Raw genomic sequence first — 27,299 nt, 5'->3', positions numbered from 1 at the left:
GCCGGCCCCCCCTCTAGATCCCTTACAAATTCCCCACACACGTCAGCCAGGGGCCTCGCTGGGGTCATCAGGGTAGACAGCAAGGGCTGGCTGCCACCGCGGAGGGCACAGAGCCCTTCTCCTCCTGGGCCCATCCGGCTGGTTGCACAAGGTATGTGACCGCCCGGGCACAAGACTTCTCGGGCATGGGACAGGATGGGGCAGAGCCAGGCTCAGGATGACGGGCGTTGTCATGGAGTCCATCTGTCCCTATTTCACCCACTCCGTGTCGTTCCCATGGACTTTGCTTATTAAGGAAACCGGAGTGTGTTGAGAAGCCGAGAAGACACCCTCGCTGTCTGTACGCCTGGGAGGGGGAAGGGGTAGGAGCAGGCCAGCACCACCAACCACGCATTGCTGAGCATACCTTTTGGGGATTCAATACATTTTGAAGGCGGTGTTTGTTGTGAAGGGGTGACACTGTGCCTTTCGGGACCCTTCCCATTGTAATTGTCATAAGACATCACCTTGACCTGATTTTAAAGTCACCCTGCCCCAGCGTACAATACCGAAGGTTAGTGAATAAAACTTTCCCACCGGAATCCAGCTAGACTCCCTGGTGAGGTGTGCCGACAGATATCTGGGGCTTATCAGTAAAAATAAAAACACAGCTTTTCAAAAGTGGTGCACTGCAGTGCACTACAAACCAGGCAGAGACCTTATTTAATCAAACGTGGACACTGGCCAGTAGGGGGAGAAGTATTGGATGGATGTGCAGCATCTCACGAGTAGGTTTTACACCCAGGATGTACTTGACTTTACATCTAGGACCGATTTTGCCTCCCCCAGCCCTCTGACCCCTGACGCGTGTCCCACGGTGGAAGGCGCTGCCAGGGACAGGTAACATGGCAGCCAACATGAAGACTGGTAAGATGGCACCAAATCATGTCATCTTCAAGAAGGTCTCCAGGGACAAATCGGTAGGTGGCATGGAAGTGAGTGCTTGATGGAAATGTTTGCTTGCTTGTTTGTTTTTCCAAGGAGCCTTTTTGAGAATAGCTATGCTCAACCCCAAGACCTCGTGAAGTTGAGAGATGCTCTCTATTTCCTGTCTGCCTGAGATGGATGCTAGACGAGATATGTATGAATGAGTGAACTGCAGAAATACAACTTCCTTTTAAAAGTTATTTATTTATTTGTTTTTAGAGGGGAAGAGAGGGAGAAAGAGAGGGGAGGAAACATCAGTGGGTGGTTGCCTCCCACACACCCCCTGCTGGGGACCCGGCCCGCAACCCGGGCATGTGCCCTGACTGGGAATCGAACTGGTGACCCTTTGGTTCGCAGGCCGGTGCTCAAGCCACTGAGCCATACCAGCCAGGGCAGAGACACAACTTCTCTTCAACTGCACCAAGACTTAATCTCTCAATCCCCTTCTCCTCACCCCCAGTTTTACTTCTTTTCCGAGCCAGCCTTTAACCCACAACCTACCATTGCAAACACTGATTTGTCTCTACCTGGAACTCACTTGGCCGTCTGTCTGTCATCTCCCCTCCCTGCCTGCGGAATGCCCCAACGCAGCATTGACAGGACTGTCTACCTCCTGCACACTCTCTGCCTCCTGCACACCTGCCCCAGAGCAGTGCTGTCAGCTGGGCCTTCAGGGCCTTCAGGGCCTGGGGACAAGAGAGCACGCCCGGCTGCCCCGGGTCTACCACGCTGCCCCGCAGCTACATGACCGCCAGTACTCTGGCAGACTGCATCCTCAGCAGAGAAAATGCCACTGTTGGCTCCGTCAGGGGCACATTAGATCGTCTAGATGTGACCATGAACTTCCTGGCATGGGAGACCGGGGAAGGTCCACCCCAAAGTCTCCGTGGATGGAGTCTCCGCACTCCATTCGATGGCTTCTTCAGGGCCAGCCATCTAGCTCAACACCATTGAGACAAGCTCCATCTGTAATTTCAAACTATCTAATAGCTGCTTTTAGGTGACATTCTTTAAGAAGAAAAAGGTGGCATACGCTTTAATATATCTTTCTTTAACCCAATATATCCAGAAAGCTATCATTTTAACCTGTAAAGGATACAAATGTTATTGGTGACATGTTTTACATTCATTATCTGGTGTGTATTCTACATCTACAGCACCTGTCACTTTGGAACGGCCATATTTCACGTGTCCAGTCACCCCCTGTGACCAGTAGCTACTGGACAGTGTGGATGAAGGCCATTCTTATTGCTGACTTCCAAAGCCCATACGGGGCCCCCAAACACGCTCTCAGCCTTCTGGCGTCACACACGAGACTTGGGCTTTGCACAGCCCCCCTTTACTCCCCACCCCAGCAGAGGAGCGCCCTGGTTTCCATCAAATACTCTGATCCTCGGGGCGACAGTTGGGCGCCCCTCACCCTTTCACTCTCCAAACTCTTTTCTGACATGCGGCTTTCCGGTGCGCTTCCAGCAGGAGAGAGGAGCTGTTGCTGGGCCTTGTCATTTTCCACTTTTTTCTTCCTCACACCCAGATCTGCATCCTTTGCACCAAGACATTTAGACCCTTTTGAATTGTGAGGTTAAAAATAATCCATCCATTAATGTCTCAGATTAGGGTCACTCCAACTGCAACCCTGTGGGTCCTGGCATGGCGTGCCAGGGGTCTCTGGGGGTCTCTGGGGGTCTCTCTGCTCTGCTCTCTCCCAGGATCTTCATCCTCTTGCTGGTGACGAGGTGGCTGCCCCAGCTCCAGGCGTCTCATCCTCACTTTCTCCTGGAAGGAGGAAGAGGCTGTTGCTTCCTGGGGTCTCTCTTTAAGAGTGAGGACAAAATTTCTCTCATATCTCATTGGTCAAAACTGAGTCACATGCCCGTTTTTTTAATCCTCCCCTGAGGACACTTTTTCTTTGCTTTCAGAGAGAGAGAGAGAGAGAGAGAGAGAGAGAGAGAGAAACATCGATTAGTTGCCTTTTCATATGCACCGCGACTGGGAATCAAACCTGCGATCCTTTGGTCTAAGGGATAATGCTCCAACCAACCGAGCCACACTAGTCAGGGCCACAGGCCCACTTTAAACCAATCCTGAGCCAAAGGAATTGGATGATCATAATTGGATCTGGCCAATCAAGAATCATCCCCTGGGGCTGGCCTCCTCTTAGCTCAGGATCACAGGGGGATGGTGACCCTGCGATAGTGGGTGGCGTATCCAGGAAGGAGTGCGTGGCTGTTGGGTGGGCAGGCGTCAGGCAGCTACAGCCTCACATCAGCCCCTCTTCACGGCCTGCCCCTGTCCCTGCCCTGCCCTCCCATCTGCACGGAAGAGGTGCCTGTGCGCTCACCTGGGGTCCACGCTACCTCAGGGTCCTCCGCCATCAGCCTCCCGTCTGGGCTGTGTCTGTGGCCTCTCCCTCTCCACCAGGACTTTGCCTGAGCATCAAAACAAGTACTGACCTCAGTACCTTAAAAACACCACCAACAAACCCCAACTCTGTACCCTTTCTAGCTTGTCCTGCTTCACAGCCAAAGCATGAAAAAGAAGAAAACTCTCACTCTGGTCACCTGCCTTCTTCCCTCCCCCTCACAGCAGTCCTCACCATACCAGCTCCCCAGCTGGCCCTCTTTCCGAACTTGCCAGTCCATTCTCCACGGTGCTGCTAACGCGGCCACATTCTCAGGGGTCCCCTCTGTGAAACGGACTGATTCCCATCTCATAGGGCTGCTGTGAGGATTCAGTGAGATACGCAGCCACGGCATTTAGCATGACGTACGGTGCCTGGTGCACAATAAACCCACTGCATGCTGTTTAACTGCAGGCTCTTCATCCAGTTTAAAATGCTTCAGTGTCTTTCTAGATTCTTTGGGGTCAGGTCCCCTAAGACCCTTTCTGCCCTCAGCCTGCACCCCCATTTGGTGGCCAGTCATCGGTAAATGAAGCGTTAGCAGTTCCAGAAGTATCCTGTCGGCTTCGGGCTTTGTATACATGGACCCGTTTGGTCCAGCAAGCGCCCCCCACCATCCAACCTCCCGTCCTCTGTCCAGTCACCTGGCTGTGCTGTTCTTAAGGTGCTTCAGCGCCACTCATACAGATGACACGAGGCACGGGAATTCAGTCCAGGACCTCTGAGGGGAGGGTATGGATCTAGGAGACGATTCAATGCCAACAAAAATGATTTGGGGTATTCAAGGAAATAAAAATATGAATGTAAGAGGCTTGGGGAAGAAGGAGCTGGCCAGGGTGCACACACACTCACTGGCACACTTAGCAAATGTTGATGGAGTCTAGAAATTCTTTTAAGGAGATGGGGAAACCTTTCATTCACAGCTAGAAACTAAAGGCTCAACATGTGAATGGGCGGGAGAAGCCTCATTTGCATAAGGATAACTTTCCTCTAAAGTACTATCAGTTAATTCAACTAGTTTAACTGGTTGATATCAGACCTGGGGTTGGTGGGTACAAGTGGAGAGAACAGGGTCCATCCAAAGGGGCAGGAAGAATTCCGTGGAGCTGACTTATGAGGCGGAGGAAAGAGCACACCTTGCCTGCAATCCATCCTCTCTGCCCTCTGCCAAGCAAGGGGTGGGGAGGTGAAGGACCGGCTGCAGACCCAGGGGCTCCTCTTCCCAAAACTCATCAAAAGGTTTTGGTTGTTGCTGATTTTTAAGACGAATGCCTTAGGTTAGTGTTCTCTGGCCATTTAGAATCCGTATCTGTTCTGCCCACAGGTGACCATCTACCTGGGGAAGAGAGACTATGTGGACCATGTTGACCAAGTAGAGCCTGTGGGTGAGTTGAGTTTGGAGTCAAGTTTTCTCACTGGCTTTCCTTTAATTCATCAGACAACTGCTCATTTTGTATTTTTAAAAATGGGCTTTGCTGATAGTCTAATCAAAGAAATGCAAATAAAAACATCCGTGAGAGGCTACTGTCTGGCTGGAAACAATTTTAAAGAGTGCGGGCTGGGGACGCTGGCCTTGCTCTAGAGTACACAAAGAACACTCGAAACTCATCAGTAAAGGGAAATCAAAATCCACTCAGAAAACAGGTAAGAGACATTAAGAGGCCTTTCATCAAAGAAGACGAATGGGTGGCAAACACTCATGGGGAGAAGCGTGTGACATTGTCGGTCATCAGAGAAATGCAGATGGAAACCACGCTGAAGCGCCGTTCTCCGGCTGTTCGAACAGCTACCGTTGAAAACACTCACAATACAAAACGCTGGCGCAGATGCAGAGAAAGGGGATCGCCCGTGCAGGGCTGGTGGGGAGGCAAAGTGGAGCAGCCCCTCTAGAAGACCCCCTGGCGGGTTCTTAGAAAACTGAGCACAGACCTACCCTTGTGACCCAGTGGTCGCACCCGTGGGTGTTGATTTATCGCCGAGAAGTGGAAACCATAGCCACACAAAAACCCGGGCCCATTGGCTCCTGGCAGCGTTGTCTGTAATAGCTCCAAACTGGGAAGAGCGGAAACGCCTCTCCCTGGGTGAATGAGGTTCAACACTCTGTGGCTCACTCGCACCAGGAAACTGTGAAACGAAGGAGTGGCCGACACGCCACCAGCCCCTGGGTCTCCTGGGCGTTATGCTGAGGGGAAACGCCAGGCTCCGGAGGCCGTAGACGGTGCAGCTCCATTTCTGTAACACTCTCCGGATGAGAACACGATAGAAACGGGACCGGAGCAGCAGTTACCACCGGGAGGGGGCGGAGGGGCTGGGGGTGCGACTCCAAAGGGAGTCCTGGGAAAGAGCTCAACAGGACGGCTGTCCCCAGCACTGCTGTCCCCAGACTGCGCAGTGGTCACAGAGATCCCCACATGAGAGGAAATGACTTGGAACCATGCACACGCTGTGCCCATGTCAGCTCCCTGGTGTTGACACTGTACTGTAATTACCTACGATGTAACCACCGGGACGCACAGGGACCTCCCTGCACCATCTCAGCCACTTCCTGTGATTCTATAATTATTTCCACTCAGATAGTTACTTTTTTTTTTTCAGAGTGTACAAAGCTGGCATTTTTAGGCCCTGAGGATGAGAGTGCCTCTCGGCCAAGTCCTCTCGGGAAAGGAAATCTATGAGGATGTTCCTTGTGATACTAGTGATAATGGAGAAAGTTGGAAACAACCTAACCCCCTAACAGGAGGGGGCATTTGCAGAAGTTGCGCTACATTCATTCTCTGGAGCAATGTGTAGCCATTGAAATGATGAGTGCATTGTGTGTGTGTGTGTGTGTGTGAGAAAGAGAGAGAGAGAGAGAGAGAATAGATGTCTGCAGTGTGCTTGAGTGAGGGAAGCAGTGGACTGAAGGGTGGGTAAAGTAGGATCTCTCTCTCTCTCTCTCTCTCTCTCTCATAAAGACACGCATGGGTGCATGTACATCTGGGAACAAATTCTGTGCCAGTATCTTGGCAGTGGGAATCTCTGGGGAGTGGAAGTGTAGATGACTTTGTTTTCTCTTCGCTTGATTTTCCTATAACAAACGCAGTTGGAAGGTGCAATGAAAAACCTCTACCTCTAGGGAAGGCCTCTGGTCTCTTTGGTCCCCCAAGCCTCACGGTCTCTCTCTTTGGTGTAGATGGTGTTGTGCTGGTGGACCCTGAGCTCGTGAAGGAAAAGAAAGGTGAGGCGGGGCTGGGCTGGGCTGGCACGGGGAGGGGGCTTGGGAAGGGAAGGGGGCCTGTGTGTATGGCAGGAGGGCAGGGGGAAATGGGACCATCATCCCTGGTATCATCCTCAGGACACTGGTCCTGCTCCCAGCACAGGTCCCTGGCCCCATTTCTCAGATGGAGGTGAGGACTTGGGGTACTCAGGTGACCGAGGTGGCAGGAGAAGTAAATGGTGGCAGAGCCCGGGTCCCAGTTCCATCAGCTGCGTCAGCTGCACATGCAGGTCTATGCCACGGCCCACCACAGGGGGCTCCCCAGTGGGTTTTTGGAAGAGGGGGACCCGGAGCCTGCCGGGAGGCGGACTTGCCTTGTTGCTTGCTGCGGTAGCTCCGAGCCGAGGTTTCATTGCACTTGTGAAGGTCTCTGGCATCTGGGGCGCGGGTGGCAGGTTAGTTTAGTGCTAATAACAGTTTGTGAACTAAATGAGAGCAGATTCGAGTTACCCTTATGATCATGCCACAGGCCCATTTCATTCTAAAGATGCCTTTTTGAGTGGCTGCCACTGGCAACCCTGAGGCATTGTCCCTAAACCCTGGACGTGCCCAGGGGACTGTGTCAGACCTGGGGCCATCGGGATTGAGGGGGCCCGGCAGAAATGAGGCTGAACATTGCCCCTCTGTTGTGTCCTCCCTCCTGGTAGCACCCTTAGCAGAGAAGGGCTCCTGCTCAGAGGGGAAGCACCACCTGGCAGGGAGACGCACTGCCAGGTCACCTCTGGCACCTTCCTCTTGCAGACCTCAGGTGAGGGACAGGCAAGCTGCTGGTGTCTCTTCTGAGCTTAGCCACGGGGGGGCAGTTATCCTCTGGACAGACAGACAGACAAAATCCTCAACCAACAACTGCAGAGGCGCAGGGGACCACTTCCGTGTGCTTACATTCTGGACTAGCGTGTGCTTTTATTTCCCACGTTAAAGACTGTGCTAACGTGTGTGGGTCCGTACACTTCTTCCATCCACGGGGGGCACAATTTGCATCTTTTTAAGCAAACTGAGTCCCTGAGAAGGCCGGTTTCGCAGCAGTGTGGAGAGCAGGGTTCCTCCCTGATTTGGTTCCATCTCTCTGCTGATTCAGACGCCCCCAGCACCTCGCACAGACCATGTTTCTCTCTGCTTCTTACCCGCACCCTCCGCTCCATCCAGACGTCCTTCCCTCAGAACCCAAGCAACCTGCACCAGTTAAAAGTCTCCTGAGCTCTGCCCAGGCGGCTCAGTTGGTTGAAGTGTTGTTCATACACCAAAGAGGTTGCGGGTTCAATCCACATTCAGGGCACAGAAGGGAGGCAACTGATTAATGTTTCTCTCTCTAAAATCAATAAATGTCCTTGAGTAAGGATTAAAAATCTTTTATAAAGCCTCTTGAGGGTCTAGAGGAGGGGTGGAGGGAAAGAGGGAACTGCGTAAGCAGGTGGTCGAATGATGGGGTTCACGGGAGGGGCCCCTGGTCCCCTGACACGCCCTGTAGAATAGTTCCCAGAGCCCTGGGGAGAGGAGTGTGGCCCAGCTTGGGGGTTGTGCTTCTCGAACCCCATCCCTTCCAGAAGCCACAGGCCAGACACCGTGACCAATGGTGTCAGGCGGCCCCATGCTCACTCTGCCACAGGCCAAGCTCACCCTTCTCTCGTCTGCCTTCCAGTGTATGTCTCCGTGACGTGTGCCTTCCGCTACGGCCAGGAAGACATCGATGTGATCGGCCTGAGCTTCCGCCGGGACCTGTACTTCTCTCGGGTCCAGGTGTTCCCACCCGTGGGGGCTGTAGGTGCCCTCACAAAACTGCAGGAGAGCCTGGTCAAGAAGCTGGGGGCCAACACGTACCCCTTCGTACTCACGGTGGGTGACCCCTCTCCCGTGCGCTCCCCTGCCCTGGTTCCTCCACCCACAGCACCTTGTGATGTGACCGGGAGCGAAGGAAAGGGGACAGAGGCAGGACTTCACATTTGTGGGCCTTCAAATTGCACCCTTGGAGGAAATGCTAGATTGTACGGGCTGTGATTGTCTTTTTTTAAGCCCTTGAGAATAGCCTCTCAGCCTTTGAAGACGCTGTTGGAACTGACGGTTTAAATGTTCCCCTTCACCAGAGCACCCAATTACACGCGTGCTCTTCCTTAACTTGCCCATCTATAAAAAGAAAGACGTGCCCCTGTGCTGGCCCCAGGAGTTCTGAACAGAAGGGTTCCTTACGGGACAGGGATCTTAGTGAAATAAGAAGCCTCGTCTATAGCTCTGTGGGTCGCCATAGATAAATCGCTTCATCTCTCAAGGCCTCGTCTCCCCTGGGACACCTGGTCCCCCCACCCCCAGGGCAAGGCTGCTTGTCCTCTGAGACTTGGCGTGAACTCTTTGCTAGTGAATCTTAAGATGATAGACTCCTCCAAAGTTACCTGGTTCAGCCTAAAAAGGAAGGACATTTTGATGCACGTTACAACATGGAGGAACCTTGAGTATGTTGTGCTATGTGAAAGGAGGCAGTCACAGAAGAACACTGTCTGAGTCTGTTCACAGGAGGTCCCTGGAGTGGCCGAAGCCCTAGACACAGGAGGCAGGATGGAGGCTGCCAGGGGCTGGGGCGGGGGGGAGGTGGAGGTGGAGGGGAGCGAGTGTGGGGTGATGCAGCGGTTCCGGAGGTGGTGGGAGGGATTTGTGCAGGACAGTGTGAAGGCACTTAATGCCGCTCAGCTATGCACCTCAAACGGTAAGTTTTAGGTTACATACATTTTATCACAAAACCTTTTAAAAAAATCACTTTAAATACGTTTCACAGTCCTGGGTGCACCATGCACTGGCCCTGGGAATCCGAGATGACATAAGCTTTTGGAGACAACAGGGCAGTGTGTATGGAACCTTCAAGATGTGATGGTGACCAGGCAGTTCCCCCACCAGCAGCGCAGCCCCTGGCGCTGAGTGAGGCTGTGCCCAGCGACCGAAGGGGGGCGTTTACTGCAGCATGCCCATTGTGGCAAAGAGGTCCAGACCCACCAACAGAGGAGCCGGCTAGTGAAATGTGGGGTTTCTGGTGGCGCCAGCCGTGATGCATGGTGGGAACTTGGTTGTAGCACGTCCTGAGAAGTAGGGTCAGGGTCAGGGATGTGAGCAGGCAAGATGCAGGACACGTGCGTCACCTGGTCCGACGTCTGAGAAGCACGGCCACCTCCATGCGCGTCTGTGTGTCCAGGTGCACAAGACACTCGGGGTCGGCTCTGTTCATGGTGTCTGTCATTCGGGTGCTGGGGGCGTGTGCGAGCAAGTGTTTCCTGTTGCTTGCGCCTCGCTCGCGTTTTCCAGTTTTTGCACAGTGAGGGTGCCTTCCATGCGGAGTCACGTCTGAAAGAAGTGACTGCTCGTTTCTCCCCGCAGTTTCCGGACTACTTGCCCTGCTCGGTGATGCTACAGCCAGCTCCTCAGGACACGGGCAAGGTTGGTTCCCAAAGCCAGGCCCTGGATTCCTTCCTTCCTTCCCTCCAAAGACTTCATCACAGGAAGTTTCAAACATACATGGAGAGACAGCCTAATGAGCCTGTTGCCGGTCTTCAGCTGGTGTTGACCGTGAGCGACCCTGTGGACAAAATGCTAGGCTTCCCCCGTCGTGGGTCTCACAGGTCGATGGGGAGAAACAGGCAGGACGCCGGTCACAACCCCCCACAGGCACCCCCAAGGGTGCCGGGCGCTCTGGAGACCAAGAGGCTGTGAGAGGCAAGAGGAGTCGGAGGAGGGAGGCTTTGGTTGGGATGCTGAAGGGCTTGTCTGAGAGGGTGAAGGAGATGCAGTCCCCTCCTAGGGGACAGCCTTCCAGGCGGAGGGGACACCCTGCCTGTGTGGTGTGTGGAGGAGCAGGGAGGAACTGGTGGAGGTGAGGGGGAGCGGGGGAGGGGAAGGGAGGGGAGGAGGTACAGCCAGATCAGTAAGGGCCTCAGTGAACGCCCGCTGTGCAACTTGGACTTTTCCTGGGTAACACAGGAGCCACTGGCGGGCTCTGCACAATGGGCCCTGACTTAGTTTCCAAAGGGTTGCTTGGCCACAGTGCTGAGGGCGGTTTGGGGTGGCCAAGCGTTCTCTCCAAATGGACAGAGAGGCCCAGGGGCTGAGTCTGTGCAGGAAACAGGGATTGTGCTGGGGGGACCGGGGATGCCGGGTAAGGAAGGAGGACCATGGGTGCAGGCGGGGAGAAGGAAAGGCGCTGGGATCACCGCCAGAGGGTCACTGGCATCTGGGGTTCATGGGGGAGGGGGCGAAAAACATGCCGCGGAGGAAGGATGGGGAGCAGCAGGTCCACACGGGGTGTGGTGGTGGGGCGGCTGCAGGGACAGGCGGGCGCGGGGGCTGAGGCGGCGGTCTCCAAGGTGGGGGACTGTCCTCCCCGGGAGAGGTTTGTGAAACCAGGGCAGGGGTTAGCCATGGTGTTTCAGAAAATGGGGGCCGTGAGGAAATGGAAGAGAACGGGACAGCTCAGAGTGCCCCACGCGTGCCAAGCAAGGGCCATGCACGGGTGGGAGCTGTTTCCCCCAGTCCCCTCTGTTTACTGGGCTACATTAGAAGCTTCACTTCTCACCATTGGTGGCAAGACCTCTGGAAGCCACTGGTCCAGAAATCGGGCGTGGGCAGCCGAGATGGAGGAAGACGAGGCCACTAAATGGGCGTGGGGGGCACCGTGCCAGCCAGACAAAGGGCCACCCTTTGGTCCATCCCAGACAGGAGGCTGCCAGAAATCAGTGTGAACCGAGGCCTGGGAGGCCGGGGCAGGGGCGTCTGTGCAGCTGAGGGGACCTTGGAGCTGGGGCTTGGAGAACACAGGGGTGTGTTGAATGTGAAGAAAGAGAGAGAGAGCCATAGGGCATTTCAGAAGCAGGACCGCGTGTGCCCAGTGTAGACCGCAGCAGAGAGCACACACAGTGGGGGGCGGGGGACCAGGAGGGAGGGGCTGCATGACTAGGAATGCCGGGTGGTGGTAGGTCACAGCATTTTAATGGAGAACACTGAAGAGGATGAGGCTGAGATGAAAAGACCAGGTGCCAGATGACACCCCCTTGGGAAGCACGGCCATTCTGAGGTCTCTTCTGCTCTTTGTCCCTGCAGTGCTGTGGTGTCGACTTCGAGGTCAAAGCATTCGCCACAGACAGCACGGATGACGAAGTGGACAAAGTTCCCAAGAAGTAAGAATGTTGTTGTGGGACTAGGTGAGGGGCTGGGGGGTGATGGTGATAGGAAACCCTCCTCATCTGTGTCTGTGGCAGAACTGTCCCAAGGGGGCCCAGCCTGGGGCTGTGGGGACAACCTCCACCCAGGGCTGGGGGTCAGTGGCTGATCATTTTGGGGGAAAAAGCAAAAAGAATGACAGGAAAGTTGGTGACCTCCAAGGCTCACCTCAGCCCCTGGAAACCTCCAGATTCCTGCTTTCTTTACTTTTCTTTTTCTTCTTCCATCATGTCTTTATAGTGGTAAGACATACACAACACGAAGTTTACCGTTTTAACCATTTGCAAGCGTGCAAGTCAGTGACATTAAGTGCACTCACTATATTGTATAACCACAGTTACACACGAAGCCCCTCATCACCCCAACAGCAGCCCTCCCGTCCTCCCAGGCCTGGCCTCCCGAGTTCTTCTCGTCCCTGAACACGGTTTCTAACCGTGCCCCCGTACTTTCCCCTCATACTCAACATGTACCTACTGATGCCTCAATAAGTAGCAACAATGGTGTACACTCTTGAAGCATGTCCCATACAGCACACGACACACTCCCACATCAGGCTTCCCCCCAGAGGAGGTGGCCCAGGGTCATAACTGAGGGTGAGAGCCATCCTTGGGAGAGCAGATGGGCCCCACACCCCCCAGCTGGCGAACCCCCAGAGACAGCCTGGACACCAGTCCACAGCCCCCTTCTCCACACCAGCCCCCCAGCCCTCTTTGGGTCCACCCGAGTCCTTTGTTAGGTCCTGGTGTGAGTGCGGGAGAGAGCCCCGGGGCTCCCCGCCCTCAGGAGGCCCGGCCCCACCTGCAGGACTGCCTGTGACTCTCGGTCCGCAGGAGCTCCGTGCGCTTACTCATCCGGAAGGTGCAGCACGCGCCGGCCAAGATGGGGCCCCAGCCCCGGGCGGAGGCCAGCTGGCAGTTCTTCAGGTCTGACAAGCCCCTGCAGCTCGCAGTCTCCCTGAGCAAAGAGGTAACCCACTGGCGTCGCTGTGCCCTGTGCGGGGGCAGGCCTGGGGGACAGGCCTGGCCTTGGTGCCCTAACTGTTGTGGGCGTGTCTCCAGAGACAGTTTCCGCACCAGCCCGGGAGGACAGTGGGCCCTTTTCTATCATTCGGACCCGGGAAAAGTGGCCTTAGAACAGGGTCACACTGACTTGGATTCCACTGGTCGTTGTCGGTCCTGACCAACTGGTGGGGAGGGTGTGGAGTTCACGTACCCCAACTCCAGGCAGTCTTTGCCCCCTGCCCCATCCCGCAGGCCTCATTTGCCAGTATGGCACCAAGGGGGTGTGGTATCACACACCGTGTATCCTTGGAAAATTCAAGCTTCACTGTAGCCGTGAGTGGGTGGCCGTGACACAGGTGAATGTTATCTGTGAAGTGTGTCACAGCAAAAAAGGTGATGAGCCACTGGCTGGGGCTGTCTCTGGCCCCTCTGGTCACCACGAGTCACACACACATGTCGGCCAGAGCCTAAATCCTCCGTGTACTCATGGGCGTGTGCTTGCCTGCGTGTGCATGGGCGCGGACATGTGTGCGCGCACATGCGAGGGCTCCCCTCCTGGGCCCGGGCCCCCAGGCACCCCCACTGAGGAGGGCTTCACCCCAGGCCCCCCATTGGCTTCCTCCCGTTTTGCTCCTTCTGCCCAAACAGCCTGTGATTCTATTCAAGACCCCAAACAGCCTGTGATTCTCCCCAAGGCCCTGGGGCTCTCTCTGTGGTCACCCTCAGGACGTGGGCGTTCTGGGCCGGAGTACCCTGGCTCCTCACCCCCGTGGGTCCCTGTTTCCTCCCCAGCACCCCCAGACAGGGGGTGGGGGCAGTGTGTTTTGGGCCCTCTTCTGAGGCAGCACGAGGTGCAGGAACCCAGCCCGTGTACTCTGTTAAGGGACTGAGGAGAATTTGGAAAGCCATGAGATGAGAGATGGCACCATGCCCTCTTCCCCTTTTCTGACTTTCCTGCTGATCTTTCAGATCTACTTCCATGGGGAACCCATTCCTGTGACCATGACCGTGACCAACAACACAGAGAAGACCGTGAAGAAGATTAAAGTGTTCGGTAGGACCTCCTGCTCTAAGCTGGAGGGCGGAGTCTTCTAGAATTTCTCAGTCCGTTTCCGAGGGTCTGTCCTCTGGTTGGGAAAGGCCCTCCTGGGTCCTCAGAGCCACCTGTTGGTCTCTGTTGTCACTGAATGCAGGACCCCCTCCGAGTAAGGAAAGCCCTTCAGTGTCATCACATACAACTGCATGCCCAGCTGAGGGCTGCCTTTGGTCTGGGGACAGCATCCTGACAGGTGACCTTCCGTCTTCCATGTCAAGCCTCCCCGGAGGGGCCCAGGCCAGGTCTCGGGTAGCCAGGACAGGAGTTTCCTCTGCAGATCAGTGGAGAGCCAGGGAAGCTCGGCCCTAGAACACGGGGCTTCCTCGTGGGCTCTGTGGGGTGTGCCCTCCCAGAACCCCCTGCCTTTGTGGCAGGGCTCCTGGGCTTCCTTCCCGGGCTTTGTGGGGTGCTGAGGGTTGGTCACATGTGGGAGTGCTTTGTAAATGGTAAGGCGCCGTGGTGGCCAGTCCCGTTGAATCCCCATGAGGTGATGGCCGAGCCCCGCCGAATCCTGCAGGGGAGGTGCCACCTGCTTGCTGTTTTTCCGCTCCCTCAGCTCAAAGGGCGTCCACAGGCAGGGGATGGCCTTCTGTCATGGTCTTATATGGGCTACACAAAAAAGACACAACAGAATGGCCTGGGAGGGACACCTCCCGGTTCACTTCTAACGCAAATGTTTGGTGACTAAGACAGAGTTAGACTCAATGTGTCAGGGTGACCAACCACCCCGCGTTGCCCAGGACTTTCAGGGCTGGAACGGGGCCGGCCCCAGGCAAAGCAGGGTGTTAGGTGACCCTGAGTGTCAGACACCACTCTCCTCCCTCCCCATGTGCCCCTTATAGATAAGGATCAGGAATTTTGACGAGTGCACACTAAAGAATTCTAGACTTTTCCAGATGCTAGTACGGATGCTCAGTTTACAGCTTTATTTTACGTTGGTTTAGTTCACGTGCCTTTCAGTCCTCATAGGACACAACTTATTTGTTTAGCGTGAGAAGCCCACATGACAAGCCCACCCCTGTCCTCTCTCTGCAGTGGAACAAGTGGCCAACGTGGTTCTCTACTCAAGTGACTATTATGTCAAGCCAGTGGCTGAGGAGGAAGCACAGTGAGTAACCGTTGGGTTTCTACTTCCTGGGTGGCCCAGGCTACTTCCCCAAGTTCTCCTCTCGTGCATCCTGCCGAGGGAAATGAGTGCTCAGCTAGCCCGCCAGCGCTTCGCTTCCTTCCGCTTTTCCCACTTCGAACGCTGCAGGGAGGGTTAGCATCGCCATTGCAGCCTCCCTTCCATGGGTCCCGAGAGACTGGTCCAACTAGGACACGGCGGAAGCAGGGAAATAAGGTCGGAGACGTCACAGTGGGGACACCTGCAATCCATCGCTAGGAACTTAGTACTATTCCTCCCCGCAAGAGGGTAATTAAACGACCTGTCAGCCCAGGGAGGGTCCTCTGTCTTTGGATCTTTTCAACTCAAAATCTCACACCAATAACTGCTCAGCCTGTTGTGGTGAATGACTTTTCTCCCTGTTCTAGAACCAACACTGAGCAGGAATCCTGAGACAGCTTCTTCTTGGGGGAGGGAGGGCAAGTTTTTGCCCATTTTCGCTTTGTGCTAGACAGGCAGAGTCGTAAAAAACACAGGCTTCTGGGGGTCAGCCCCTGCAGCCCCCGAGAGGACCCACTGGGGAGGTCTCTGCCTAGCTGGCACGTTTTAAGCACCGATGTATGTAGAAAATATCACCTCAGTTAGAGGAAGGGGTTGGTGAGGAAAGACACACTGATTCAGCAAGATGATATTAATGAGTGTTTGAAAGACAACTTGGGGATAAACTATTACCACCCAAAGCAGATTCCGAGGGAGGCAAGAAAGAAGTGTAATGCGCCTCGGCCTCCTGGGTGCCAGGCCTTGGCCTCTCAGCTGCCTCCTGGCACATGGCCTATCCCAGCAGTCTCCCCGGCTCATCTTTNTTAGAGGAAGGGGTTGGTGAGGAAAGACACACTGATTCAGCAAGATGATATTAATGAGTGTTTGAAAGACAACTTGGGGATAAACTATTACCACCCAAAGCAGATTCCGAGGGAGGCAAGAAAGAAGTGTAATGCGCCTCGGCCTCCTGGGTGCCAGGCCTTGGCCTCCCTCCTGGCACATGGCCTATCCCAGCAGTCTCCCCGGCTCATCTTTTGGCAGGCGCTCAGTAATGGCAGCAGAGAATGGTCCTTGGCCGAGTTTCACCCAACACACCCCGTAATCTGGTTCTCTTTCCAGCTCCTGGGTGCATTTTGGACCAGATGATTCCCAGGAAACTGGGAACCAATCTAAGGCCCCCTAAGGGTGGCAGGCAGATTGACAACTGGGTGGGATCATGCTGGCGGGTCTCAGCCCAGGAGCCACTCAGAAGGCTGCCGAGCACGGCCCTTGTCCTTGAACCCTGGTGCCTGGGCCCCCATCGGTCCAGGTCAGGCCTGACTTTGAGCTGCCACCCACTCTCATCCAGTCCCAGGTCCTGAAGGTCCTGGAAACGGGCCTTGCGGGCTGCAGCAAAGGCCATCCCCCTTCCTGTTACCACCCCTTTAGAATGTAATGCTCACTTTTGTCATTCTGCTGCCCAAACCAGCTTGTTAAGAGAGGTTCCCGCAGGGCCCAGATGGGAGGGGTGTGGGCCGTCTGGTGCTCCAGCAGAATTCTGTCATGGACACGCCCAGGGGCCTCCTGTACAGCTGCAGGTGGCAGAAGCCACAGCTACCTAAAACTCCACAGGGGCTCCAACAGGGAATCCGTTCCGCAGGTGGCAGTTCAGACTCGCAGCCTGCACGGGGCAGGTGGAGGGAAGGGCCCAGGGCTGCTCCGGGTGGTGTTTCCAGAGCCTGGCCCACTCTCAATAACCCACCACCGTGGGCTCACACAGACTCCCCTCACAGCTTTTGGCGGTAGGCAACTTCCAGCGGGGGCTAGTTGTGGCACTGGCCAGATGGCCCTGCAGCCAGCTGCATGGTTCACGGTCTCAGGAGGAGATGGGTGTGGTCCCTGACCCTTGGGACAGTTGGCCTCATTCAACCCCACAGAACATGCTAGAAATCCAGTGATTAGAGCAGGCTAAGGGACTTGAGAAAATGTCGCAATCTTGCTGGCAGTCTATTTTGAGATGTCAGTGATACGCGTCTGCCCCTGGTCAGGCGAGTACACGGCACCCAAACTATCTTCCCAGTGAGTCACAGGGAACACGGATCCCGGACATGCTTGATGGCAGACGGGGGCTCCTGGGATCGACGGCGGCTTCGTGGCCGCGAGAGCCGTTCACCGAATCTCCTCTGATGTTCTTCCTGCAGAGAAAAAGTGCCCCCGAACAGCACTCTGACCACAACGCTGACGCTGGTGCCCTTGCTGGCCAACAACCGTGAGCGGAGGGGCATCGCCCTGGACGGGAAGATCAAGCACGAGGACACGAACCTGGCCTCCAGCACCATGTGGGTCCCCGTAGCTCAGGAGACGAGCCCCTGAGGCTCAGGGCTGGCGTGACACTGGTCTGCTCCCCCCCCTCACCTCACCCCCGGGGCTCGCAGGGAGCCCCACTCCCACCCCTGGTGTGACATGGCGGGTACAGCTGCAGGCCCTGAGCCAGGCTGGTGCCAAACCCCAGCTCCACTGGGCCACCCAGGCGAATCGCTCGAGCTGTCTGAGAGCCTCAGTGTCCCTATCTGTGATGAGCAGGTGCCAACAGTGCCTTTCCTTAAAGAGGTCACAAGGATTATGGAGAAGGTCCATGTAAAATGGGGCAGGGGATGGACAGCGGGGGGCAGGAGCAGGATCATGCAAGTGAAGGGGTTACCCGAGGATAATTGGCTGTGTTGGGGTATGAGATTTGAAAGCACACTTTGGTGCTCTCTCAGAGAGGCAACGAGGGAGACTGGCCCCTGAGGTCAGCTCATTCAAGGGCGTGACAATCGACCACAGCTCGTTGCATCTGTAAAAAACTATTTCTGGTCTCTAGAGTATTTTACATACATGTCTCACCATACTTTTGGGAGAAAGGTAGATTTGCCCTCGTTTGATGGATAAAGAAGCTGAGGTTCAGCCAGAATGAGAGGCTTGTCCAAGGTCACCTGGCCAGATAATGGCAAAGTCCACTCCTGACCCTGAGCCCTGGTTTCACCCTTGACTTCAGGGCTGCCGTCTAGGGCCCTAGAACGTGACAACTACAGCAGAACCTGTATTAACCAATCTGTGTGTGTGCACACACACGCGTGTGAGAGAGAGAGACACTCCCATTCAAGGGAGATGGACGGGGGGAAGCTCACAGGCTGTTCCCAGGCATGTTGTCCCCCCAGCTCTTTGGCCCCATTCTGTTCAAGGTGGAGAGTCAATCCCTGCAAAGGGAGGGGTCCCAGGCTTGCATCCCCCCTTTTCCCCTTTGGGGGCAATGTCTCTCCACTGAGTGCTTGGCCACATCCCACGATTCCAGATAAGCTACTTTGTCCTCTCTAGGGACCCCTGGGCCCCGATGAGCTGATGAAGTTATTTGGGGGCATCATGGTCCTGGAAGCAATGTCCTGGGGCCCCCCAACAGAAGGCTCCCTGGGCTGGGCGCCTCCCACAGGCCCAGAACCTCCCCCTTTCCCTCCCTCCGAGCACATTCCTCAGACCTCAGTGCAGCCATGTCCTCCACCTCAAGCCTCCAGGTCTCTCAGCCACATTCTTGATCATCAGTCACATCGTCTTAGCTAGTATTTCATAATATTTTTATGCCTCAGTCCTTGTTATCAGACCTCCTGAAACACTTCTGTCCCTGACTCCCTGCAACTGGGTCCTATGAGATAGCGACCAGCCTGGTGCCCTGCAGGTGGCAGGAGCCCAGTGCACGTTCTCGGGACCTGGGGTGGAGCTTCCGTGGAGGGTGGTGAGGCTGCACTCACTCTCTTGGGGGCACGTGGCGTTGCCTCACACAGCACAGTCATTCACTGTAACATGATGCTGGGCGCTGGGGACGCAGAGCAGGAGAGCTCAGGCTGGAGACTCCTGCTGCCTGGCAGCTGGCCAGGAGGCTTCTCAGGGGAGGGGCAGCTTCAACGTGAGGTCTTGGAGGCAGGGGAAGAGGACATTCAGGGGCAGGCTTGTATGTGGCAAGGCTGGCCCATCGGGGACCCTAGGGCACAGAAAGCTATAGGGTGGCAAAGGCAGACAAAGGCCGCTCACAGATTACTGCCTGGCCATGCTTGGGCTGGACCCGGGAAGAGGGGTCTGGCCCCAGAGCAGCAGAGAGCTCAGGGAAGGAACTTGGCACACGGGGTGTAAGTTACTGAGATTCTCCCGGCAGGGAGAGCCTGTGGAGGATGCAGGGCCCGGCCCGATGGCAGGTGGGACAGCAGGTGCAGCGGAGGAGAAAAGGGGTTCCGGCTGAGGAGCAGGTGGATGAGCACCACGGCGGCAGAGCAGGGAGTACTGGGAAGCACCCCCGTCCCTGGACTTTGAGAGGGGAAAACGCCAACCTATAAGCAGGAGAGGCACCCCCTGCCCCGAGTAGGGCACGTTCTGGGTCTTTGACAGCTTGGCTGGGTTCCCCAGCTCCTCAAGACGACGCCCCCGTGATGTCCCATCTGCATGGAGATGAGGGGCCGCCGGCTCACCCAGGCCTCGCTTTCCACGAACGCTCTGCATCCCTTTGCTTTTTCTCTCTGTGCAGCATCAAGGAGGGCATAGACCGGACTGTGCTGGGCATCCTGGTGTCTTACCAACTCAAGGTGAAGCTCACGGTGACAGGGTGAGTGTCCTAGGCCCCCTGCTCTGTCTGGCCTATCTTGGCCTGTGGCTGAGTTGTTTCCTTCCTGAGTGACAAGGAGGCAGAAAGCTCGGGAAGGGCTGCTAATTTCACCCACCACCGAGCAGAGTTTGAGAGGCGCTGTTGGTCTGCTTTCATATCTCCGCCTGATAGGCCAGCAGGTGGCGAGAGGTGGAAGAGCAGATGAGGGAATGTGTGCCGGGGAGGCAGCACTGGACAGCATGGGTGTGCCTGTGCTCAGTGGGGGAAGCTCACTTGCAGGAAAGGACAGTTAGCTCCCAGTGGGTGAACTTCAGGAAAGAATGGCGGCTCTCGGGGGAGGGGGAGGGGAGGAGGCCCCGCCCACAGGGAGCGACCACCCCTTTTCCCAACGTGAAACCACAGGGTGGGCATCTGCTTTTCCTATGAGGGCCCAGGTATCTCAGAGTTCTGAGGAAATGGTTTTCCACTTTTAAATATATATATATATATATATATATATTATATATATATATATATATATAATAGATCTAGATTATTTATTTTTTAGAGAGGGGGGAAAGAAGGGAGAAAGAGAGGGAGAGAAACATCAATGTGTGGTTGCCTCTCGAGCGCCCCCTACTAGGGACCTGGCCCGCAACCCAGGCATGTGCCCTGACTGGGAATCGAACCTGCAACCCTTTGGTTCATAGGCCAGTGCTCAGTCCACTGAGCCACACCAGCCAGGGCACCCGCTTTTTAATAAATTTTTTCCATCTATAAAACTTCATCAGAAGGGAAACACTTGGGTTCTCATTTTCCTTCTCAAATTCCGCTGGCTGTGTCTCTGGCCACTGACCTTGATGAGCCTCGGGTGGTTCAGTCACCAGGCGTGNTTAGAGAGGGGGGAAAGAAGGGAGAAAGAGAGGGAGAGAAACATCAATGTGTGGTTGCCTCTCGAGCGCCCCCTACTAGGGACCTGGCCCGCAACCCAGGCATGTGCCCTGACTGGGAATCGAACCTGCAACCCTTTGGTTCATAGGCCAGTGCTCAGTCCACTGAGCCACACCAGCCAGGGCACCCGCTTTTTAATAAATTTTTTCCATCTATAAAACTTCATCAGAAGGGAAACACTTGGGTTCTCATTTTCCTTCTCAAATTCCGCTGGCCGTGGCTCTGGCCACTGACCTTGATGAGCCTCGGGTGGTTCAGTCACCAGGCGTGTCATCTGTGGTTCTGAGCAGATAAAGAGTCGCCCCAAGTTTGGCTGAGGCAACAGGGTAGAACTTGGGTTGATGTTGCGAATTTTGTTAACAGTGTTTGTTGTGTGTTTTCAAAGTGGGCTGTGCTTATTTTCATTTTCTGGAGGAGGATGTAAAGCAAGGTAGAGTTTCTCTTAGCTGTGAAGATGAGTGAGTGACAGGCATTTCACGATCGTGGCCAGGAGAGAAACTCAGCTCTGTGGTTTATTCTTGAACAGTAGGGCTTGAACCTACACGACTCCTCCTTCTAACTAATCCACTCGAGAGACATGAAATCCCAAGCAGCGAGAAGCAGTGGAGTTGAATACGAAGGAAGTCGTGAGGGACAGGGCTGGGCTGTGTCCTGCCTCTGAGCCGTGGGAAATAAGGCCATGCTGTCACGGGTGCGGTCACTACAGCCCTGTTTGCTTTTGTTTCCTAGCTTTCTGGGAGAGCTCACCTCCAGGTAAGCCGCCTTGCCTGCCCCCTCCTCTTGATTCCCTGGGCAGCAAAGGAATGACCTGGGGCTCAAACCTCTAGCAGGGCAGCCTGGGTTCCTGGCAGCTCGGCTCCGAGCCGTTGTGAAACGGTGCCCGCTGCCTCTCAGATGCATCGCGCAAACCCTGGCGGAGAGGTGTGAGGCTGGGGGTGTTTCTGTGGGACCGGAGCTGGGCCCCCCCCGGGCAAGGACACACACATATAAACACACACTCACTCGGGCAATGGCACACCCCATGCAGCGCCTTTGGGTGCATGTTCGGTAAAATCTACTACATCCATGACACCAGCTGTCTTTACAGTGTTGCATCATTGTCACGCCTGTCGAGCTCTGGGACAGTTTTACCACCCCCAAAGAAAACCCTGTACCTGTGAGCACTCTCTTCCATTCTCCCTTTCCCCCAGTCCCTGGGGAAACCACAAATCTGCTTCCCATTTCTACAGATTGCCTTTTCTGGATGTCTCGTTCACATGGAGTTAGACAGCATTTGCCCCTTAGTGTCTGGCTGCCCCCGCCCAGCACGCTGTTTTCAAGGCCCAGCCAGGTCGTAGCGTGGGGCAGCGCCGCACTCCTTTTTGGATGAATAGTATTCGTCGTTCCATTGTATGGATGGACCCCTTCCGTTTATGCGCTCACCTGCTGGTGGACACTTGGCTCGTTTCCTCCTGTTTGGCTTCTTGACTATTGAGTGTAGCGATGCTGCCTCTCGCTTACTGTGCAGAGGAAGCAGGTGAGACAGGTTGGAGCCAGGCACCACACTGTGCGCTGCCTCACCCCTGCTCTTACCACCTCCTGCCCTCCCATAGAAGCCAGGGTACCCCTCTTCTCCTAGACCCCTTTTGTGCATCTGTACTGGGGCCTGATGACAATGGCCTCGTAAATGTGCATGTTGACCAAAGCGGTAACTGCGGGGCTAGGGGTGGTGGATCCCAATGAAGTGAGGAGTAACACACACATGCACACACTCACATGCACACGCTCACATGCACCCCACCTCTCCATTTTTCCTTTGCCCAGATGTCCCTTCTGCTTTCCTTCCTCCCTTTCATATAAATTCCAAGTTGCCCCAAAGCCCTTTAGCTTCCGGAATTTGGTCGACTCTGTTCCCCTCTCCCAAGAGACTTTGCTCCCCGTCCCCAAAGCACCAGCCTGCCACCACTGTAACACATACAAATTGTGTGCAGTTTTGCAGAGGGCATTTTTCAAAACTTTCCTGTCCTGACCTGTCCTCCACCACAACACCATGTCACTGAAACTCACAAACAGGAGGAAAGGAACCTGAGAACCGTGGCCTTCTCGGCCCAGGTGGGGTCTCTGGACCACCTGCCGGGGACACATTTAAAGTTCCTATGGGCTGCCCTCCTGATTTCTGGGGGGTTTGGTTCTGCATCTCACTGAGTCCTGTGCCATTTGTGATTGTGTGTGTGTCCTCACTGATCCGAATGCTTCCTTTTTGTAGTGAAGTGGCCACCGAGGTGCCATTCCGTCTCATGCACCCCCATCCCGAGGACCCAGGTCAGTCCTCCCTTGTCCCGGCTTCTCTAGTCACTTGCTGTTTGCGGGTTGGTGACATAGTCCCTGCTAGTCTTTCCCGGCCACCTCCCCGAGCAATGGGTGTGGCCACATCACCCTCAAGGTGCCCTGGGGGCCCTGGAAGTGGGGCTCCCCTGCTCAGTCCAGAGCTCCCAGGCACTGGCTCACCCTCAGTGAGCGCTGGGACCATGCAGCAGCCCTGGGCTCAGACACAGGCGATCTCATCGGGTTTTATGAGAAATGATTTAGAAGCAGAGGTTTCTCCTGTGAACAGACCTGGATTTAGATGTAAAGAAAGTTTAGGTGAAAAAATAAATGTGGTGCCTGAGCCTTTTGCATTTCATTTGGAAACATTAGCAGGCCTCGAGAAGAGTGTTTTAGACAGTGGAGATTGGGATGAGAAGGTAGAAAATACTAGATCAGAGGATCAGGCTGGGGCCCGTCACCGTGGCTCCTTTGAGCTGTAACTCCTCTGGCTCTCGTGTGGAGTTCAGAGTCGACGGAGCAAAGGCTCTGCTGCCGAGTGCTCTCGACACCCTTGGGCCGGACCTGTCCACGGTGAGTTGTGTGCAATGTGAGTTCCATCTCAATGGGACCCTTTTAAAGAAGGTTCGTGAAGCAGCGAAGAGAAACCAGGTGCCGTCTGGAAATTCCATGAAACATCCTCCACCGTGCATGACGTGGCGTAGTCATTAGGAGGTCTCAGAGTCGCAGCAATAAAGAATATTTCAAGTAAATGTGGTGCACACAAGCAGGCTCCCTTTTTTTCTTATACTTTATATCTAGCTTTTTTTTAATACTGATAATGAAATGGCATTTGAACAGTAGAACGGGCCCCAGATTTATTTGGGTTTGTCTCAAATATATTTTGTCTCCAAGTATCTTTTCCAAATAGTTTGGATTCAGATGCTCAGTGTACCTTGCCAAAACCTTCCCCTGGAGGAAAAATATGGTCTAGCCATGTTTACTTTATTCTCTTATGCTGGTGTCATTAAAATACTATTTTTGAGCTGTGTGTGAGTGAGATGCATTCTGGTCTCTTTCAAGGACATTTTCAAGGGTTATTTTAAAACTATGATCTCAGGAGATGGCAGTTNGTGTACTTTGCCAAAACCTTCCCCTGGAGGAAAAATATGGTCTAGCCATGTTTACTTTATTCTCTTATGCTGGTGTCATTAAAATACTATTTTTGAGCTGTGTGTGAGTGAGATGCATTCTGGTCTCTTTCAAGGACATTTTCAAGGGTTATTTTAAAACTATGATCTCAGGAGATGGCACAGTTTATGCGGGATTTTTTCCTGCAGCTGCGAACCGACTCGAGGGCCGAATGGGGCGGGGTGGGGGCGGGGAGCAGCGTTATTTCTGTCCTGGGCATGACATTGCTGCGTTCCAGGCACTCTGGCCCTCGCATCGAACCTCCCACACATCCAGACTCTGCAATGATCTTTTGTACTGCGAGGCTTCAGGGAGCAAGGACACGTCCCCCCGTGGCTTCACAATTCAGGTCTCTAGGGATTGATGAGCTACCCAATTTTGTTCATAGATGCGCGCTCACGCCATGTATGTCTAGGTCCCTGCTCCCTGGTTTGGGTGGTAAACTCCAAGCGGAGGAAGCACTGTGGCTGAGAAGCTCCTCCAGGGCCAGGGGACAAATAATTTGCATGTAGTAAGCACTGCACAAATGCTACCGAGGTTTCATTGTCCCCGGACGAAAGGAACCCGAGGTGTTGATTGGTGTTGGTTAGTATAATTTTATGCCTCGCACCGTGGGGGCCCAGGAAGCGTCTTGCCCAGGGGAGGTTTCGACACATCACCTGTCCATAGTTCCTGTGGTGAGCGGCCCATGCAGACACTCCTCCCGGGGCTGGCTTCCAGGTGGGCACGAGAGACAAGGGCGGTGGCATGCCATTGGCATCGTGCTCCCAAGGAACCAGCTGGCACTGTTTGGCATCCCTTAGCTCTTTCTGGCTCACTGCCACGGGTTCCAGCAGTACTTTGCTAGGGAGACCGAAAGCTAAAGAAGAACAAAAAAACCCCACTCAAATTAATGGCAATTAATCTGGGCTGCAAAACATACACGGAAATACTACCCAACAAAACAGAGATCAGTATGCTAACAGAGAAATGGAACTCTGAGGGGCTGGGCTGCCAGGTGGGCACGAGTCCCAGACTCACCCTTCGAGAGCTGGACGCGGAGAGTCGTGGAGGGCAAGCCTGGGTCCTGACAGCGCCTGCGGGACTCTGGTCTAGACGGGGTCCAAGGGACACGCAGGAAGAGATGCTCTGAGAGAGAAGTGTGACATCAGAGAGAGTGAGGTGGACCAGGGAGAGTCCTGGAGGTGAGGTTGCGGCTTGTCCCCTTGAGCAGGCGAGGGTGTGGCACTTTAGAAAGAAACCACAGTGGCAAATATGGGGAGAAAGGCTCTTCAAGGGGGAAAAGGCAGAGAAGCAGGAACCCCAAGACTGTGAGATGCACGTGCCTGGGCCTTTTATCCCTCCAGATATAAATCACTAAACCAGGAAGACGTTTTCCAGGTCAAGGTGTTATATGGAATTTCTGCTAATCTCTCTCTCTCTCTGTCATTCCACGCCGCAGCTCTGGCCAAGGAAAGGTGAGTTGCTGCCCCATGTCACCCTGGGTTCTGTTTCTCATGGGCACAAACCCCTCTGGGGTGATTTTAAACACACCCCATGCTCCTGATACAGGGTGTGTGTAAAGTGGGTAAAATGGGTCCTGGAACTAAGGCACCCAGGCACATGCACACACAAACATACTCATCCATGTGCACATACATCCATGTGCACACATCCATGTGTGTGTGCACGCACCCGTGGATGTACTGGGTGTATGTGTCTACTCTGTGGGGTTTCTCTCTTGTCTGTTTGTTAGAGGGATTTCCCACCAACAGCCACGAGGAGAAAGGCACGGTCCTGTGTCCTGTCACACGGGAGACTCTCCGTGGGCTCCTTTGTTGCAAAAGGAAGATCTAGGGTCTCGTTTGACTGGAGAGTTCATTGCAAGCCATGATCGAAATGTTCTCCGTTTACTGTTTAGTGTTCAGGATGAAGATTTGGTTTTTGAGGATTTTGCTCGCCAGAATCTAAAAGACTCAGGAGACCCTGAGGAAGGGAGGACGGACCCGGAGGCGCCTGCGGATGAGTGAAGAGGTCGCCGAGGGTGTGGGAAAGGGGCCTGAGCAGTGTGGCGAGCAAAGCTCCACGGTTAGCCCTTTAGTGATGCTGAACACAGAAGTGGGGGTCTCTTCACGGAAATAAAGTTGGTCTGTCCTGCTCCAGCTGCGTCTGGCCGGCTTGCTGGAAAGTCTGCGTGGCACACTGACGTGGGCATGGCTGCAGTTGGGCCCCCGAGACTGGGGTGGGGGAGGGCAGCACCTAGAGGGGAGGGCTAGCCCTCCATGAAGGGCACAGCGCTGGCCCTTCACAGTGAGAAGGTGATGCTCGTCCTCGGGGCCTGCTGTGTCCTGGCCTTTCTCCTGGGGTTCCTGTGCCTGCCATTTCCCTAGAAATAATGGGGGATAGCAGAGAGGCAGTGTTTTTGACGACGTGACTGATCCTAGCTCAGGACCCCAAAAAGAGCCTCTAGAGATGTACCGGACAGAGGGGACAACGGTGGCCCAAACACACTCCGTCACTGATTCAACGCTTGGGGCTGACTCCCTTCTGGAGCTCTGGGTTGTTGGTTAGGTCTCCAATGAGTGCAGAGGATGAAAATCAGATTTGGCTGGTTTCAGGGGGAAGGAATGCACTGAAAGGTCCCCAGAGAATGGAATTAAAGGGAGAACCCGAGCTGTCATGCCTGGGTTGGGCAGACATCGGAGAGGCTTCGGCGGTCCCCGCCGTTTACCCAGAGTGGGGGCTCAGCACCAGACGTTCCTGGTCTTGGTTGGGTGGATCAGTGCCCTTTGGCCACCAGAAGCAGAGCCCAGCCCTAAGAACAGGCTGTCCCAGGAGAGGGGAGTGGTTGTGAGACTGACAGGCTTCTTGGCGTCTCCATAAAGATTGGGCATAGATGGGGTGAGGGAGAGGGTGCTCTGTGTCAGGGAGGAAGGAGGTCAGCAGAGGGAGGAGGGGTAACCGAGGTGATGCCAGGGTCCTGTCCTTCGTGGGGCTCCCCTTCCAGCTCATGGTGCACCGGACTGAGGACCTGCTACTGATACAGAGAGGCCAAACAGCTCTCTTGGTGGCCCGGAGAGGCTTGGGGGATGTGTAGGCTCTGGCCCAGGCTCCAGGGGCAGGGTAAAAAGGGTTTAGAGAGTTCTGCACGGTTCCACCCACTCACAGGAAGTTGGAGGGTGAACTGGAAAGGTCGCGTGAGGTGTGGACACTTGGGGCCGGGTCTCTAGCACCAAGAGCAGTGGCA

At 54.8% G+C, this 27,299-nt stretch overlaps 1 protein-coding gene across 2 annotated transcripts; it reads left to right on the top strand.

Annotated features, from left to right (window-relative positions):
- SAG (S-antigen visual arrestin) lies at nucleotides 1-26,214 on the top strand. 2 transcript variants are annotated; one of them, XM_037063488.1, is made up of 16 exons: nucleotides 1-151; nucleotides 829-959; nucleotides 4,692-4,752; nucleotides 6,540-6,584; nucleotides 8,263-8,456; nucleotides 9,981-10,040; nucleotides 11,697-11,773; nucleotides 12,647-12,782; nucleotides 13,787-13,871; nucleotides 14,949-15,021; nucleotides 17,241-17,378; nucleotides 19,592-19,669; nucleotides 21,329-21,352; nucleotides 22,845-22,900; nucleotides 25,515-25,530; nucleotides 25,974-26,214. In XM_037063488.1, exons 2-16 carry the CDS (start codon nucleotides 885-887, stop codon nucleotides 26,080-26,082), a joined length of 1,227 nt encoding a protein of 408 aa, XP_036919383.1. In that variant the 5' UTR covers nucleotides 1-151; nucleotides 829-884; the 3' UTR covers nucleotides 26,083-26,214. The 2 variants fall into 2 exon arrangements, with proteins under 2 accessions (XP_036919383.1, XP_036919384.1); XM_037063489.1 differs by lacking the exon at nucleotides 22,845-22,900 and having other exon boundaries at nucleotides 25,974-26,065.
- The last annotated feature ends 1,085 nt before the right edge of the window (nucleotides 26,215-27,299 follow it).

This window comes from Sturnira hondurensis, unplaced genomic scaffold (assembly GCF_014824575.4).
Source record: "Sturnira hondurensis isolate 20B ecotype Veracruz unplaced genomic scaffold, ASM1482457v3 Scaffold0014615, whole genome shotgun sequence".
Taxonomy (NCBI): Eukaryota; Metazoa; Chordata; class Mammalia; order Chiroptera; family Phyllostomidae; genus Sturnira; species Sturnira hondurensis.
This window is presented reverse-complemented; position numbering and strand designations above follow the sequence as displayed.

What these genes read in the sequence shown, in the direction of transcription:
- SAG (XM_037063488.1), top strand. Translation starts at nt 885, where the DNA reads ATGGCAGCCAACATGAAGACTGGTAAGATGGCACCAAATCATGTCATC. An exon ending in GAAGAAGATTAAAGTGTTCG is followed by an intron (nt 13,872 to 14,948) that starts GTAGGACCTCCT and finishes CTCTCTCTGCAG; the next exon opens with TGGAACAAGTGGCCAACGTG. An exon ending in GTGGCTGAGGAGGAAGCACA is followed by an intron (nt 15,022 to 17,240) that starts GTGAGTAACCGT and finishes TTCTTCCTGCAG; the next exon opens with AGAAAAAGTGCCCCCGAACA.